Here is a 17093-nt window from a genome sequence, read left to right as displayed (position 1 = left end):
TATCTGCTCTCTGAAATGGTGGTGCTTAATTGACCAGAATTATCACCTAGGAAAGGACTTAAAGTATGAACTTTGGAAGAAATATTAAAGAACTATTTGTGGAGTTGCTGGTGAATATTTTCCATATTTCTCCAAATATTTAGAGAAAATACCTTGGAGTAAGATTGTGCTTGGTTACAGTTAAGTGATATGGCTATTACTGATTTTCTATAATAGGTTTTAAGGCTGAAATGCAGAAATCTGCGTGTTATGCCTCAAATTCTAGGAATGGAATGGTTTATGTAACTTCGATATGTCTCCATAACTTCTTAATAGTTAGTCTTTGTCAACAGAAAACTTAGTAGCAAAGTAAAATTCTTAATACCTGATTTGTCTCTCAACTTGTTAGCACAAAACATGCAAGCAAGATCCTTATATTCCCACGATAAAGGTGTAACATGTATGGGGTTTGGTGTTCGGAGGAGGAGGTTCAGAAGAAATAAGAAAATTTTGTTTTCTATGGATGGTTAGTATGATATATAGAGTCTGTTAATCAGGACTATATTTTAAATACAGGTATCTGTACCTTTTTTTTTCACCAAACTTTATATTGGAAACATTTCTTTTTGTCATTGGCTATTTCTGAAAATCATAATATTGCATGATAGTTTATTTATGTAACCATTCCACCATTGTTGGACATAAAGGTTTTCAATTTTTACAATTATAAATGATTCTCCACTAAATATTTTCATTTTCTTAGCATGTATAAATACTTGGAAGTGAAATACTTAGAATGATTGGCTCAAAGGATATAAACTCTTATAAAGCCCTCAGTAGATAACTGCCAAAATTTTCTTGCAGAAAAGTTGTACCAATATATAACCTTTACTTTGTTGGTAATATTATTTTTCATTTTAATGGTTTATCTAAAACTAACTTAACTTCTAGAAAAATTACAAATATAATCCAGAGAGTTCTCTTGTACTCTTTACTCAGTAGATGCTGGCTGTGACAGCAAGTAATAATTATTTTTATTTTATAACTTATTAGTAATTGAATCATTAAGTGTATATTTACGGTATTGATGTACAGTTAAATTTACCTTTATAACTTATTGCAGGATTTTGCAAAGAATTCATCACAAGTTGGGTTAGATGAGTCTTCAGACTTACCATTCTCCTGGAGCCAGAATACAGTACCACTGTCCCAAGATGGATCAACAATTTATATAGAAGGTTTGGTTTTGGCACTTTTTGTAAACATAGTAAAAAAGATACTTGATGAATATACCTACACAGTGAGTTTCTATTTTGAAGCCTATATCTTCATGTTACATTTTTCACATATTGTAAAATGGAATCTGGGGCTTCCCAGGTGGCTCAGTGGGTAAAGAATCTTCCTTCAATGCAGGAGACACAAGAGACACGGGTTCAGAGACACGGGGTTCTCTTCCTGGGTCAGGAAGATCCCCTGGAGGAGGAAATGGCAACCCACTCCAGTATTCTTCCCTGGAGAATCCCATAGACAGAGGAGCCTGATGGGCTGCAGTCCATAGGGTCACAAACAGTCTGAGCACATATGCATGCAGAAGGGACTCTTAACTGTTCCTGAATGCCTTTCTTGAGTGATTTTCTATAAAATCATATTTAATGATAGAATATTTTCTTTCTTTTTATTAAGTCGGCTTACATATATTCTTTGAGCACTTTGGCAAATATATTACTTGGAAGACCATTAGTGTGAGAAAAAGCACATGGTTATAGTTGATTTCAATTAAAGAAGAATTACAGTTCTTCGATTTATACGATAACAAAGTTCTTCATTAACCTGAAATAGTATGCCATGAAGGAGTTTTACCTAGTCAAAAAATTCCCTGTTATCAAAGCAGTTATGTTAGCAAATTAGACGTATATCACTAAGTGGAGAAAGGTACACAGAAATTTTTGTGACTGTTTAAATTGTTTATAAACAAATTAGTATATATTTGCCAAATCAAAATAGAAAGAATTTATAGTAATATGTGTGCCAAAAATATTTTCCCTTGACAATACTTGGTTTGATATTCACTTATGTAGGCGTCACTTACCTAGTTAGTAAAATAGCCAAGGACCAAAATAAATAAGGAGATGAAATAGATGTCTGAATTTGGTTTTATGAAGCACCATAGTCTTTAATCATAGAAAAAAAATTCTGAATTCTTAAAGCCTCTACTCTCTCTCTCTGTTACCATACTGCAAGAGTGAAACTTAGCCCAGGTGGTAAATGGGTTATAGTTGATTAGAAAGATAGAGGCTTGAGCCTCTGTATTTTTGTAGCCTTTATTAAGTAACCTAACTAATCTCTTTACACCTCAATTCTCTCATATTATTAAAATAGATATTTTTATTTTCTCACATAATGCATTCATTCTCCAGACCTGAAATCAACCATTTAGCTATATAATTTTGATTCTTGCTCGACTTATCTCGGGGCTTTTTTGAGGCTCAGATAAGTGAAAAGTGAGAAATGTATTAAAGCTTTAAAAGACAGTAAACATTGTTAGAATTGATGTCAGTGAGGCAGCAGTGAGTGTTGGCATGAAGTGAGATTGGGATTCCCTGCCCAGTAATTGAACCTGGGTAGCCTGGGTTGAAAGCCAGGAATCCTAGCCACCAGACCAGCAAGGGCTAGAGGCTAGAAGCTATTTTTCCTTGGATCTTTGTCCCACAATGAAAAATGCAATTATGACAGAGGCAAAAATATGCAGGTACAAAGTTTATTACTAGAGACAGTACATAAATAAGTCAGAGAGCACATAGATAAACAGTTTGTTTAGTTGAGATGGAAGCAAGGCAGAGATGCACACCCAGAGAGAAAGAGTATGAGTGTGTCCCCCTAAGGAGGAGGACCGCAGTAAAGAGGAGGTTAAGTCATTTATATAGGTCAGTTCTTCTGGGTCTTTGTTTACCTTTAGCCAGTTATCTGGTTTCTTTTTCCACACTTGACCCCCTAGGGCCCTCCTCAACGTACATTAGCAACTTTTTCCCAAGATGGTTTCTGGCCCAGACGCCCTTAGCATCACATACTGTGGGGTGGTGCCCTCTCCTTTTTGACCCCCAAGGAGCCTTTCTGTACATGTGAGATGTCTCCCTTGCCCGGAGGATGGGAAATATATGACCTCCTGATCTTTTAATGGGGTTTAGTTCCACTCTGTCCCTGCCAGTGTCTGGTTATTTACCCTCTTCTTGTTGCTGGTTTTTACATCATGATTTAGAATTCAAAGTATAGATAGAAGTCCAGTTATAAATATGTGGTCCCAGAGCCTGTTTGTCTCTTGCTTCAGGAAATGTAAATAAGGGCTAGTAATGAATGTCCAGCCTGGAGCTCATTATCTTCTCACCCCAGGAAGTGTGAACAGGGGACCAGTTATAAATGCCTAGCCTGGAGCCCATCTGTCTCCTGCCTTGGAATGATAATTATGATAATGTGTACTATGTGTTCAGAATCATGCTTAATGGACCCCTGTCTAGGACGACCATACGTTCTTGGAGAGGGCTGGATTTGAACTTGATTTTGAAGGAGGAGAGTAGTATTTTTTATTGGTTCTGTTGAAGATAGTGAATAGCACAAGCCAAAGCCAACAGAGATAAGTAAGCTGAATCAGAATTTAAAGCTTGAGCTCAGAGCGATCTTGTTTAACTTGGCGATTTATGCATGCTGTAAAAATTATTATATATAAAACAGCCTGTTGGATAACAGTTGCCTAGTTCAAATAGCAGCGCCCGTTGGTTGTTCAGTTAACCTGAGCATCTGAGAAGAATGCTAGTGTGATTACACAGAAATTAGTTCTAAGTACCTGCAATAAAACCGTCAGTAATCATGTGTTTGAAGATGGGAAAGAATCATTTCTGTGTTATCTCAAAGAATGAAATGTAGCTTTGACAGAGGAACCCACTAATGCAATACTCTTTTCCTTGCATATTATCTATTCTGTTTCTGTTATTAGTATAGAGTTGGAAGCATTAAGTTAAATGCAGGTTTAGAATCTTTATCACAAAGTACGTTTGTGTATGCTCCGTCATGTTGGACTCTTTGTGACCCCATGGACTGTAGCCCACCCAGCTCCTCTGTCCATGGAATTTTCCAGGCAAGAATACTGGAGTGAGTTGGCACTTTCTACCCCAGGAGATCTTCCCCACCCAAGGATCGAACCTGTGTCTCCTGCATTGGCAGGCGAATTCTTTACTACTGCTCCACCTGGGAAGCCCAATTATGTGGTATTTTCAAAAGGGACTTTTTCTGGATCTGGTTACAGTCTAAATAGCCCCACTTTTACAAATACCCTCAATCGCCTAATTCTTTAACCTTTAAGGTTATGGTTTTCAAACTCAAAGCTATTCTTAGCAATGAAATCTCTATTCAAACAAAATTTTTGTGTAAAAATCTAATTTAAAAAAATACGAGGACAATGTCTCTATCTGTGCCCACTCTATTCCCTAAAATGGAACCATTAGGCTCAGAGAAACATAGTTTGAAAGCTATCATACTAACTCCAAACCTTTTCATGTGAATAACTGAGGTATCGACATTCAAAATACTTGAGATTAGTTGGTTCTACTTTGCCCATAGGAATTATATAGATAGTGTAAACTACCCATCAGGTTGTTAAGTGGGAAAAGAATCAACTCCGTTTTCCATTAGATATCTTGGGACTTTTTCTAAGTATCTTAAGGAGTTTCTGTATGTTTTTAGATTAGAGTATAAGTTTATTTGAAAGCATTTTTAGAATTCTTTTGCATAAAAAGTTTATCTCATGAATTGTTCAAACTGTGTAATCCATAATGGCTGTTGTGCAGTTTCTACCTATTGATCATACAAATTTTGATCATTCTTTATTTTCAGTTGTATGATATCGTAGTTCAATTATATTACCTTTATTTCCAAAGTATTCTTACTTAATTTTAAGTGTAAGGCCATTTTAGTAGTAGTTGTAAGCAGTATTCTAAACCAATTTCAAATATCTTTCCCACTATTTTAATCATTATAGGTCTAGATGAAACTCTGCCTAAAATAAAACATTCTGACATTATTAAAATAATCACTGTTAATCCAAAGACCAGCGAAAGTGTTTCTGAAATAAATCCTTGTGCTTCACTGTCTTTAACTAATTGTTCTTCAGCAACATCTTCTTATCTCATGTGGTCAAAAGGTAAATATGAATCGAGCATAAAAAAGAAGCTGTATTATTTATACATAAATTTCAGAAATGATGATAAATTTTAAAACTGCTGTTATTGGTTGGATTTAAGGTTAAAAAAGAAGAACTTGAGTCATAAAACTCCTTTATTTTAGGTACACATACCTTATCAACTGCCACTAGAACTGGAACATTTTTTGTAAGAGCTTGTCCGAAGTGCAATGTTCAGTTCAATCTTTTGGATCCTTTGAAATACCACATGAAGGTAAAACATTTTTGAAATTTTATTTTTAAAAATATTAACAAATGTCTGAAAATTTTAGTATTAAAATATTAAGAATTGATGTATAGTAAATGCTAATTTGTCCAGATATTTAGATAAGAAACCTTCTCACTGGTATTTTCATATAACTTAAGTAAAAATTGATATTCATAATGATACCTTTATAAGAGATTTAAAAATCCTTCCAAATAATTAAATTTTAAAAATTAGATTTATATATACTACATACTATAGTTTAATTTTTAATGAGATATATTAATCAGAATATTTTATTGATTAGATCGTGCCATTCTTCAAACTTCTTATAAAACAAGTCTTTTTATTGATGCTCAATCTTCCATGTAATTTAATTCTTTTTTTTTTTTTTACATTATTTTCTGTCCACGGTGATATATGTATGACTTTGAGCACTCAGCCATAAACTCCTTATGGTGGAGCATTTCATATGAAATGATAGCTTTAACTCACAGATTACAGTTTGTGTAGTGTTATAAATTAATTCTAGCTTTATATTGGTGTAAGAAGCTCTTGAAATTAAGTTTTAGGTAATTTTCAAAGTGCTAATGAAAATATTTAAATATTTTAGTAGATGCTGCACCATTCTACGCATCTGTGCAAAGATAGTCTGTATTCTTTTTGTATGCCCAGTATAAATGGCAGGAAGCGGGAAAGGAAGGAAGAAAAATGGCAGTGTAGAAAATAATGCAGGAAAGAAAATCGAGAAGAAAGTAAGGCAAAGGAAGCTATGTAGGAAAAGTTGTTGCTCACTATTTCAAAGATTGGCATTTTTTTCATTCAAATTCAACATTTTGCCAAAAAAATGTAGAAAAGAAACATCCTAGAATTCCAAATACAGTCTCTTTATTCTTGGGCAGAACTGTATTTGGTTTCTACCACTGTTCTAACTCCCTGAATATGACTTCTGTTAACTGGACTTTGGGCTTTGGTTTTTTAAGTAAAGAAGTAACTTCTACATGTTTTCAGATTTTCTATTTATGCAATATTGTGTGGAGACACTTGGTGTTTTTATGTTTTTCATAATAAATGGAGAGAGAAAAGAAAAGAAGTTTTTTATCTTTATTTAATTTGGGAGTAATATGGTCACATGATTCAAAAAGCATAAGAGGGAATACAGTGAAAAACATCACCCATGACTCCTGTATGCCTAGTTCCCAGTACAACTCACAAAGGAAATATTAACTTGTTTTGTATCTTCTTTGATTTTCTCTGCATATACAGGCACACATGAATGTTCTTATTTTTCATTTGTTATTATACAGAAATCCTAGCATACTATATATACTTCTGCACCTAGGGAAAGTGGCAAACATTCTCTAACTTGCAGCTTTTATTTATTGTTTGTTTGTTTATGATTAAAACTATGGGAGACTGTATTTCCACATGAGCAAGCCTGTATCTCACTTTTAAAAGAAATATAAATGAGGCTTTTTTTTTTCTCTTTCAGGTTTGTTGCCCAGACATGGTAGATGTATTTATGGAAATGATTAAAGTAGAGCTTTCAAACATTGAACAAAATACGACTGGTGCAGAGACAGGAAAATTGATTATGTTAGTTAGTGACTTTTACTATGGAAGACATGAAGGAAATTTTGATGATGACGAAAAGACTTACACAACCTTTAAATGCTTCAGTTGCTTGAAAGTTCTTAAAAATAATATTAGGTATGTAAATATTCTATTTCAGTTTGAAAATTGAGTGCTACAGATGTAAATATTGTATTTCCTTTTCTGTGCCATCTTAGGAAAGCAATTTTAACTTTTTACTAAGAATAAAGGGAGATTTTCATGTTGAAAAGCTCATCGTTTTTTCCATGTTTAGGAGTTTGACACTTGGATCCATTTAGTTGTATTTCTTTCAGATACCTTAAGAAAGGACAAAATTTATTTTAAGCTAGGGGAAATTCTATTTATTTTTTAACTGCTTCTGGTCTTACTTTTCCTATCAAAGGAAGAACTACTTTATCCAACTTGACCTCTCCATGTCTGTCTTATTTAATATTCTAATTTTACAATTCATAATTTTTAGTACATTTGCCTTGAGAAACAGTGATTTTTTTAAATCTTCTTTAAAGAAGTACTAGTTCTAAGCAGCATGTCTGCTTTGATTTTATAATTTAACACATTTTAAAAGTAGAGATTTAACTCTGGATGGAATTCTGAAATTATACATGTTTGCTTTAAATTTTAGAAACTTGTACTTAACAGTCTTTGAGTTATATGGCATATTACATATCTGTTATCCTAAGTGAGATAGTAACAAGGCTTATTGATTAGCATTTTTAATTGGCTATATATCCTGACATTTTTCCAATATTATAAAAAAATTCAGATAGCAAAATGGAAAAAATTTTAGTGAACATACCTGTATATTTACCAACTCAATTCTGCCATTAACATTTTACTATATGTACATTGCTACATATCTATTTATCCATAGACCCATCTGATTTTTTATAATTTTCAGAGTGAATTGCAGACATCAAGGCACTTCCCTTAGGTGAGATGCATATATGTATACATATGTCTGTACCTCTATTGTGAAACACACACATATAAACTTTTAAAAATATTTACCCTTGAAAACCATAATTTATAACTAGCATCCCTAAGTATTCTATAAGTAGGTAATTTCTAAGCCTAGCATTTATTTTCTGCTGAATTCTTGGGTCCAAAATGAAGTACTTATAAAAACACTGGAATACACTGTTCAGTTCAGTCGCTAAGTTGTGTCCCGACTCTTCCAACCCCATGAATCACAGCACGCCAGGCCTCCCTGTCCATCACCAACTCCCAGAGTTCACTCAGACTCACGTGCATCGAGTCAGTGATGCCATCCAGCCATCTCAGCCTCTGTCATCCCCTTCTCCTCCTGCCCCAAATCCCTCCCAGCATCAGAGTCTTTTCCAATGAGTCAACTCTTCACATGAGGTGGCCAAAGTACTGGAGTTTCAGCTTTAGCATCATTGCCTCCAAAGAAATCCCAGGGCTGATCTCCTTCAGAATGGACTGGTTGGATCTCCTTGCAGTCCAAGGGACTCTCAAGAGTCTTCTCCAACACCACAGTTCAAAAGCATCAATTCTTCGGTGCTCAGCCTTCTTCACAGTCCAACTTTCATATGCATACATGACCACAGGAAAAACCATAGCCTTGACGAGACAGACCTTTGTTGGCAAAGTAATGCCTCTGCTTTTGAATGTGCTATCTAGGTTGGTCATAACTTTCCTTCCAAGGAGTAAGCATCTTTTAATTTCATGGCTGCAGTCACCATCTGCAGTGATTTTGGAGCCCAGAAAAATAAAGTCTGACACTGTTTCCACTGTTTCCCCATCTATTCCCCATGAAGTGATGGGACCGGATGCCATGATCTTCATTTTCTGAATGTTGAGCTTTAAGCCAACTTTTTCACTCTCCACTTTCACTTTCATCAAGAGGCTTTTGAGTTCCTCTTCACTTTCTGCCATAAGGGTGGTGTCATCTGCATATCTGAGGTTATTGATATTTCTCCCGGCAATCTTGATTGCAGCTTGTGCTTCTTCCAGTCCAGCGTTTCTCATGATGTACTCTGCATATAAGTTAAATAAGCAGGGTGACAATATACAGCCTTGATGTACTCCTTTTCCTATTTGGAACCAGTCTGTTGTTCCATGTCCAGTTCTAACTTGCTGCCTGACCTGCATACAGATTTCTCAAGAGGCAGGTCAGGTGGTCTGGTATTCCCATCTCTTGAAGAATTGTCCACAGTTTATTGTGATCCACACAGTCAAAGGCTTTGGCATAGTCAGTAAAGCAGAAATAGATGTTTTTCTGAAACCCTCTTGCTTTTTCCATGATCCAGCGGATGTTGGCAATTTGATCTCTGGTTCCTCTGCCTTTTCTTTTTTTTTTTTTTTCCTCTGCCTTTTCTAAAGCCAGCTTGAACATCAGGAAGTTCACGGTTCACGTATTGCTGAAGCCTGGCTTGGAGAATTTTGAGCATTACTAGTGTGTGAGATGAGTGCAATTGTGTGGTAGTTTGAGCATTCTTTGGCATTGCCTTTCTTTGGGATTGGAATGAAAACTGACCTTTTCCAGTCCTGTGGCCACTGCTGAGTTTTCCAAATTTGCTGGCATATTGAGTGCAGCACTTTCACAGCATCATCTTTCAGGATATAAGCCTAAAACAATTGTGAATGCAACATTTATGATAGCACTTTATAGTTTTGAGAGACCTTTGACATATATTATTCATATGTGTTTTCATACTTCTTTACCTCCTTTTATCAAGCTGTACCAGCTGTCAGTTGTTGAGGGTCCCAGTAGCTTTAATAGAAGAGAAGTTGTGGTTTGAGATATAACACTGAAACAATATTATGATAGAACTTTCTGACCTCCTTCCATATTATCACTCTTATAGTAAAATACATTAGAAAATAATGTTAGTAGATTTGGCAAAATGCATAGAAAAGTGGTTCACTAGTTAAGTTCCTTGTTATGTGTATGTGTATACTCAGTCATGTCTGGCTCTTTGCAGCCCCATGGCCTGGATCCTGCCAGTTTCTTCTGTCCATGGGATTTCCCAGGCAAGAATACTGGAGCAGATTGCCATTTCCTTCTCCAGGGGATCTTTCCAACCCAGGGATCGAACCTGTGTCTCTTGCACCTCCTGCTCTGCAGGTGGATTCTTTATCACTAGCGCCACCTGCAAAGCTGAAATATTATGTATCTGATATTAGAAGTTCTTCCATCGTTAGCTTTTTGGCTTTTCTTTAATGAGATTAGCCCATTTAATATTAACACGAAGTTTGCTTTGTTTTTTTATTTTCATTTCAAAAGACTGACTACAGATTTCTAGATTATCAGAATATCTGGAAATTTTAAACCAAGCATATTTTGTAAAACCTAGGAATGTTGTGGCATTTTGGACATACTTTTAGTAAATGAAACTGAACCAGTAAACACTGGATAACCAAAGATGCTATATGTATTAAGTAACATTATTTACCTTAATGATAAAAACTAGGATGGCAAATTGATGGTTTTAAAAGATGGTAGATGCTAACAGCTCAAGATTTTCTCAGCCCTGTCGAAAAATGGTAGGATATTTTTTCCTACAATGAGTGTCATCAAAACCAGTTAGAGCTATTTTATTCTGAGAATAGACTCCTGAGGGGTTTTCTTTTTTTCATATCTCCACCTGCTGGTTTAAGAAGTGTGAGCTGCTGATAAGGGCAGGGTAATAACTAAGGGATAGCTAACTGATTAACAGAATTTATTTTTCTGGGTGTGCTGTGAAACAAGATCTTAATTCCCTGACCAAGTATTGAACCTGTGCCCCCTGCAGTGAAAGTCAGAGTCCTAACCACTGGACCATCAGAGACTTCCCAACATTATTTATACGAATAAATTTTACTGAAGTTATGAGCTGAAAAGTTAATGGCTAATGATCTTTAAATGTAAATTCTTAGGCAAGACTAGGATTTTTTAAAAATATTTAAATAGAGATGACGTTAAAATGAAAGGAGGACTAAACGATACTTCAAAGCAAACCATGAGCAACTCTAAACAGAAGTGATGTTTTATAGATGTGAAGAGATAAATGTTAAAACCTCCATAATGATTATTGTCTAGGTTACAGACATCATTACTTCATTTCATGATTATTTCCTTTGGGGACTCGGTGACTAGCTGTTAATATTTGACCCAGACTAAAGATTGTAATTTTGATTAAATAACTTTACTTTGAAATTCAACAAAACATTTCAGTAAGCCCTTTGAAATAGATAGGCCTGTTTATATTGTACTCTGTGCCATTGAAGGTCATAGTTGTCATAAGAAACCTTTTAGGGAATCTGACAGAGCAGAATGTAGAACTGAAAAATGCACAGTAGGTGCTACAGAGGGAACAATCTGCGAGTTAGAAAGAACCATTTGTTCTAACAGTAAATGTGTCATTAAATAAAAAGATTCTTGTAATTATAGGTGTTAAAATCGCTATTAACATGCATTTAGAAACCAAGACACAAATAAAAATACTAATAATTTGTCTTCTAAGCATCTGAAAGCTATTGTATATTGCTGAGGCCATCTCATGATTTTGTAGCTGCTTTTGGTGGTAAAGTTTCCGTCTTTTAAGTATTTATTTTAAAATGTAGATAGTATTTCATGTACAGAAAAGAGGCCTGTTTTTCTTTACAAAAAAAATTTAAATCTGAAATAATGGTGAAGCTAATTAGTGGTTCAGTTCAGTTCAGTCACTCAGTTGTGTCCGACTCTTGGCGACCCCATGAATCGCAGCACAGCAGGTCTCCCTGTCCATCACCAACTCCCGGAGTTCACTCAAACTCATGTCCGTCGAGTCGGTGATGCCATCCAGCCATCTCATTCTCTGTTGTCCCCTTCTCCTCCTGCCCGCAATCCTTCCCAGCATCAGGGTCTTTTCCAATGAGTCAACTCTTTGCATGAGATGGCCAAAGTATTGGAGTTTCAGGGGGTTATTTTAAAACAAAAGATGCAAACTGTTTACTGATGCACTTAATGAAAGTGATTATTTGAAGTGCACGCTTTTGAGAAGACTCGAAGTGAGTCCCCAGAGCCCTCTGACATCTTCCAAAGGAAGGTCTTACTACGAGGCTGGAAGGATAATCAGGGTACCACCTGAGAGCTCTGTCCCTCCCCAACTTAGTGGCCCACCAGAAACAAGTGCAAGTTATTACTAACTCGTGATGAATATGAGTGAGTCCCTGCAGTTTACCAGTATAAACGACAGGATGGCTGTTAAAGCACTGGTGTCAGGCTCCGAAGCAAACCCACCATGGCCAAGCCAAAGGGACTGCAGTCCGGGAGAGCCTCTCACAAATCAGTGGAATGTAACTGAGAGATCAAAAACCAAGGTCCCTTACAAATTAACAGAGATCGGAGTCAGATGTTATAAAGGGTAGAAAATATCCAGCAGCTCTAGAGGAAACAAATTGCTTGAGTTCCAGCTTCAAGGAAGAGCTGAATCATATGTGATCTCTCTTGATTGAACTGCTAAAGCATTATATCAAAAAACAAGAAAATGTGAGATTGTAAAGCTTTTGGAATTATGAATTGTAAAAGAGCAAATAATTTGAATAGCAAGTGTGAAAAAAATATCGAGAGGATTGATGGCTTTGGAGGTGTTATTTTGAGTAATGCACCTGCATTTTTAACATGTAAGTTCAGATACTTGTGAGATTTGTCTTTGGTTATACATTTGAATATTTGTACCTGCTGACTATCATGTGTAGGTTTATGAACCACATGAAGCATCATTTGGAACTTGAGAAGCAAAACACTGAGAGTTGGGAAAACCACACCACCTGCCAGCACTGCTACCGTCAGTACCCAACGCCATTCCAACTGCAGTGTCATATTGAGAGTACACATACTCCCCTTGAGTTTTCTAGTAAGTCACAGTTTTATTAACTCTTGAACATGAACGATTTTGATTAGCTAACCTATCGGGCATCCTTAAGAATTCTGATGGAAAAATAAGAATAAGAAATAGATTTGGTAATTTGGGGAAAGCTTGAAAGCATATTTTAACTTGTAAAAACTTTTCAATACAATTACTTACTGAAGTTGAAGTCCTACTTGTAATATCCTTGGCATAACTCATGCATTGTACATAGGTGGCAAATTAGAAAACTCAGATCCCCTACTTCGTGGGGATATGAAATAGGTGATTTTCATTTATATTCTAATAAGAAAAGTAACTGCCTATTGCAATAGTTAAAATCACAGAGTCTGGACTTAGATTGAATTCAGATCTCAGCTCTGCCTCTTAAAACGGCTGTGAGATGACAGGCAAGTTACTTAATCTTTCTGGGCCTCAAGTCCCTTATCTGACAAAAGGGGATAAGGTTAACAGTACTGCTCTCAGTGATGGTATGAGAATAAAGCAAACTAATAATAAGTAAAGTCCTTAGAACAGCGTCACAAAGTTAACAACTGTAAAATTGTTGGAACCGCCGTCAACGCTACTATTATTATTTGTTGTTGCTATGGATGTACAAATTGAATCTTTGATTTATATACATCTTTAAAACGGTGTAATGTGTGTTCTTCCACTTTCAGCTATTTGTAAAATCTGTGAATTATCATTTGACACTGAACATATTCTTCTGCAACATATGAAGGACACTCATAAACCTGGTGAAATGCCATATATTTGCCAGGTACACAGACATTTTATTGTATATCTAGCTATTTGTTTAATTTTCATGAAATAGTACTGTTCTTTTGATTTTTTTAAACCATTTAAATAAAAATGAGTTACCAAAATGAAGAACCTCTTTAGTATTTGAAACTCTTGGTTTAACCCATGTATGTGTGGTGGTGGGTTGGATTTGATCGTTGGACCATAGTTTGCTGACCCCTGTACTAGGCAGACAAAAAGCCCTGCTGGAGAAAGACAAACATATAGGCTTTCTTACCCTGTAGGGAAGACTATGGACATGGTAGAGAAATAGGAATTACTGTTAGTTATGAGAAACTCAAAGGCTTTTAGGCCAGTATTTTTCCAAAATTTGAAGTGGTTCCCAATAAGATAGCAAGATAAAGATAAACTGCCTGTGTTATAATCTGTATGCTATTTAAAATCCAAAGAAGAGAATGCTCCATTTCATGTTAACAGGAAAAACTTTATAGATCAAGGGGTATCAGAGCTTGAAAATTCAAGTCAAGCTGGGGACAGTAGATTTGAAAAGGAGGAGGGAAGCTATGGATGTTTAGAAATATATCCCTAAACTTTGCAAGACAATTTTTCTGTTTCAGAAATCATCTGTATTACTTGTAGTATCAGGATCCGTGGTTGTATAAGCAGCAGAGCTGAATTTGTAGTACATAATATTATTCTAAACAAATGAGTTATTGTTCCTGCTTTTATATAATTGCATATCATTTATAATTTTTCAAGTTAAATTAACTCTTCTTTATATTTCTAGGTTTGCCAGTTTAGATCATCATCATTTACTGATGTAGAAACTCATTTTAGAGTGTCCCATGAAAATACTAAGAACTTGCTGTGTCCATTTTGCCTCAAAGTTAGTAGGATGGCAACTCCCTACATGAATCATTACATGAAGCATCAGGTAAGATGCAGCAGTTCTTATTTGTTCATTTTGCCTTAGTGAAAAGGTTATATATCTAAAACTTAGAACATTGGTTAGATTCATTCTAGAAGGAAAGCAAGTGAAAGTGAAGTGAAAGTGTTAGTCGCTCAGGTGGAAACTCTTTGCGACCCCATGGACTGTAGAGGCTGCCAGGCTCCTCTGTCCATGGGATTCTCCAGGCAAGAATACTGGAGTGGGTTCCCTTCGCCAGGGAATCTTCCCAACCCAGAGATCAAACTCAGGTCTCCTGAATTGCAGGAAGATTCTTTACTGTCTGAGCCACCAGGGAAACAGAAGGAAAGCAAAGTTGTTCCAAATAACAGAATTAATTTACAATTTATGCTGAAATACTTGTGAAGCTTCCACTTCTTTTCCTTGTCTGCTTCCTGGTGGTGATGAGGCTCACTAATAGTGAAATTTATAAAAGGTAAGTAGAAGTAAGCAGCCTAAAGTGGAGGGGAAGAGGAAAGATGAATGGAATATTTATGTTGGATATTTCAAGGGTTTAAGAATGGTAAGAATAAAAAAAAAAAAAAGGTAAGAATAGGAATTATTTTAAAGGTAGTTAATCAAGATCACGGGCTTCCCTGGTTGCTCAGATGGTAGAGACACCACCTGCAATGTGAGAGACCTGGGTTCGATGCCTGGGTTGGGAAGATCCCCTGGAGGAGGGCATGGCAACCCGCTCCAGTATTCTTGGACTGGAGAACCCCATGGACAGAGGAGCCTGGCAGCCTATAGTCCATGGGGTTGCAAAGAGTCAGACATGACTGAGCGATTAAGCACAGCACAATCAAGATCAAGGAAAAGGATAAGTTTTTAACTGAGGTAAGATTGAGGATTCATAATACTTTGTTTTCCTCTTTTCAAACTTCATTTCCACTTTCTAACCCATTTTTTATTACGAGAAGACATGTGGTTATCATCAGAGATCCAGAATGGTCTCTTGCAGCAGCAAGTGACAAAGGAAACAGCAGTGACACATTTGTAGATGTGAACTATGACAAAGAACTGTGTTTAGGTTGTAACTTGTTTCTTGGATGACTTTGGACACTTCTGTTTGGTAATTTCTGGGATATAGGTACTAGTGCTTGCTCCTTTCCCTTAAATTTTCATTTTATGCTTGCTGGTTCTTTTTCCTGACGCAATTAGACTATCTTTTATGTGGGCTGAAAACTTTGATAAAACAGTGAGCCTATTCTTAAGTGTTTGAAAGAGCAGTCAGACATTTGCCAAAATCAGAAGTCAGTGAATTTACTGAATCTGATAATATAATCAAGTTTTGTCTTCTCACTGATCAGTTCATCACATTTTCTTATTATCAAATGCATTATCCATGGTCATTTTTTTCAGCACTTGTGCTAATGTTGCTTTCAGTTCCAGTCATTAGATGATCATGAAATCAACTTATAGGTGTTAATTGGAAAAAAATCATAAAAACAGAGTATCCAGATACATTGAGGATCACCTTTGTTCTGTCAACACGCTTGGTTTTTTGTGTTTTTTTTTTTTTGGTCCTGGTATTTCACCTCACTATTATTTGCTGTTTGGATAAGGTGTCCTACACTGGGTGTGACTGGTGGTTGGGTGATTCCAGGTCTTGTATTGAAGTGGTTTACTTTGTGTGAGTGAGTTCTTACTATTTGATACTCCCTAGGGTTAGGAGTGGAGAAGGCAGTGACACCCCACTCCAGTACTCTTGCCTGGGAAATCCCATGGACAGAGGAGACTGGTAGGCTACAGTCCATGGGGTCGCGAAGAGTCTGACATGACTGAGCGACTTCACTTTCACTTTTCACTTTCCTGCACTGGAGAAGGAAATGGCAACCCACTCCAGTATGCTTGCCTGGAGAATCCCAAGGATGGGAGCCTGGTGGGCCACTGTCTCTGGGGTCACACAGAGTCGGACACGACTGACGTGACTTAGCAGTAGCAGCAGCAGCAGGGTTAGGAGTTCTCTGGTTGTGTAGGGTCTTGGAGTCAGTGCTCCCACTAGAAAGGCTCAGGGCTGGATCACTGGCCAGGAACAGTGTTACAACAGGTGCTTTGTTATGGCATTAAGTTAGATTAAAATAAATATCCAAAAAAGAGAAACCAAAGGTTAACCCCAGACAAATGACAGTTACACTGTCACACAAATAATAATTAAAATAATAGAATATACACATATATTCCAATACTGTTACAAACCTATAGCAAAATCTTTCTATTCAAGTTTCCCCAGCAGTGTTCCATCAGATACCAAGTAGATAGATGGTCTACTCTAAAATTGTTCCTGGAAAAAGAAATTCAGTAAATGGCTGAACTTACAAAATAGCTTTTTATTTTTAATAGAATTTTTCAGAGCTTTTCACGTGCTAAAACTACTTAAAAGATCATAAATTTCCAAGCAAAGAATACGGTATATGTTGTTTCCAAAACTTATTTAACCATTAAATCCTTCGTTTGCACAATACATTTTAACATCTCTTGAGGAATAGAGCTTGTGAAACACTGATCTTGGTGCTATTTTATCTT

The 17093-nt window shown here is 36.2% G+C and overlaps 1 protein-coding gene across 13 annotated transcripts in view; it reads left to right on the top strand.

The window, feature by feature from the left end:
• The window catches only part of ZNF280C (zinc finger protein 280C), a 65543-nt gene that overhangs the window by 26210 nt on the left and 22240 nt on the right, over positions 1–17093 (top strand). For 10 of the 13 annotated variants that reach the window (XM_024988490.2, XM_024988487.2, XM_024988491.2 and 7 more), the window contains 7 exons: positions 1103–1217; positions 5009–5170; positions 5314–5423; positions 6907–7124; positions 12711–12868; positions 13540–13640; positions 14409–14555. In XM_024988490.2, the coding sequence (XP_024844258.1) occupies positions 1103–1217; positions 5009–5170; positions 5314–5423; positions 6907–7124; positions 12711–12868; positions 13540–13640; positions 14409–14555 (1011 nt within the window). The remainder of the gene's footprint in view (positions 1–1102; positions 1218–5008; positions 5171–5313; positions 5424–6906; positions 7125–12710; positions 12869–13539; positions 13641–14408; positions 14556–17093) is intronic. The other 3 variants (XM_024988493.2, XM_024988494.2, XM_024988492.2) reach the window with 1 other exon arrangement.

The sequence above is a fragment of the Bos taurus genome, chromosome X, assembly GCF_002263795.3.
Source record: "Bos taurus isolate L1 Dominette 01449 registration number 42190680 breed Hereford chromosome X, ARS-UCD2.0, whole genome shotgun sequence".
In the NCBI taxonomy this organism is placed as follows: domain Eukaryota; kingdom Metazoa; phylum Chordata; class Mammalia; order Artiodactyla; family Bovidae; genus Bos; species Bos taurus.
Note: the sequence above shows the minus strand (reverse complement) of the source record. Positions and strands in the feature narration are given on the sequence as shown.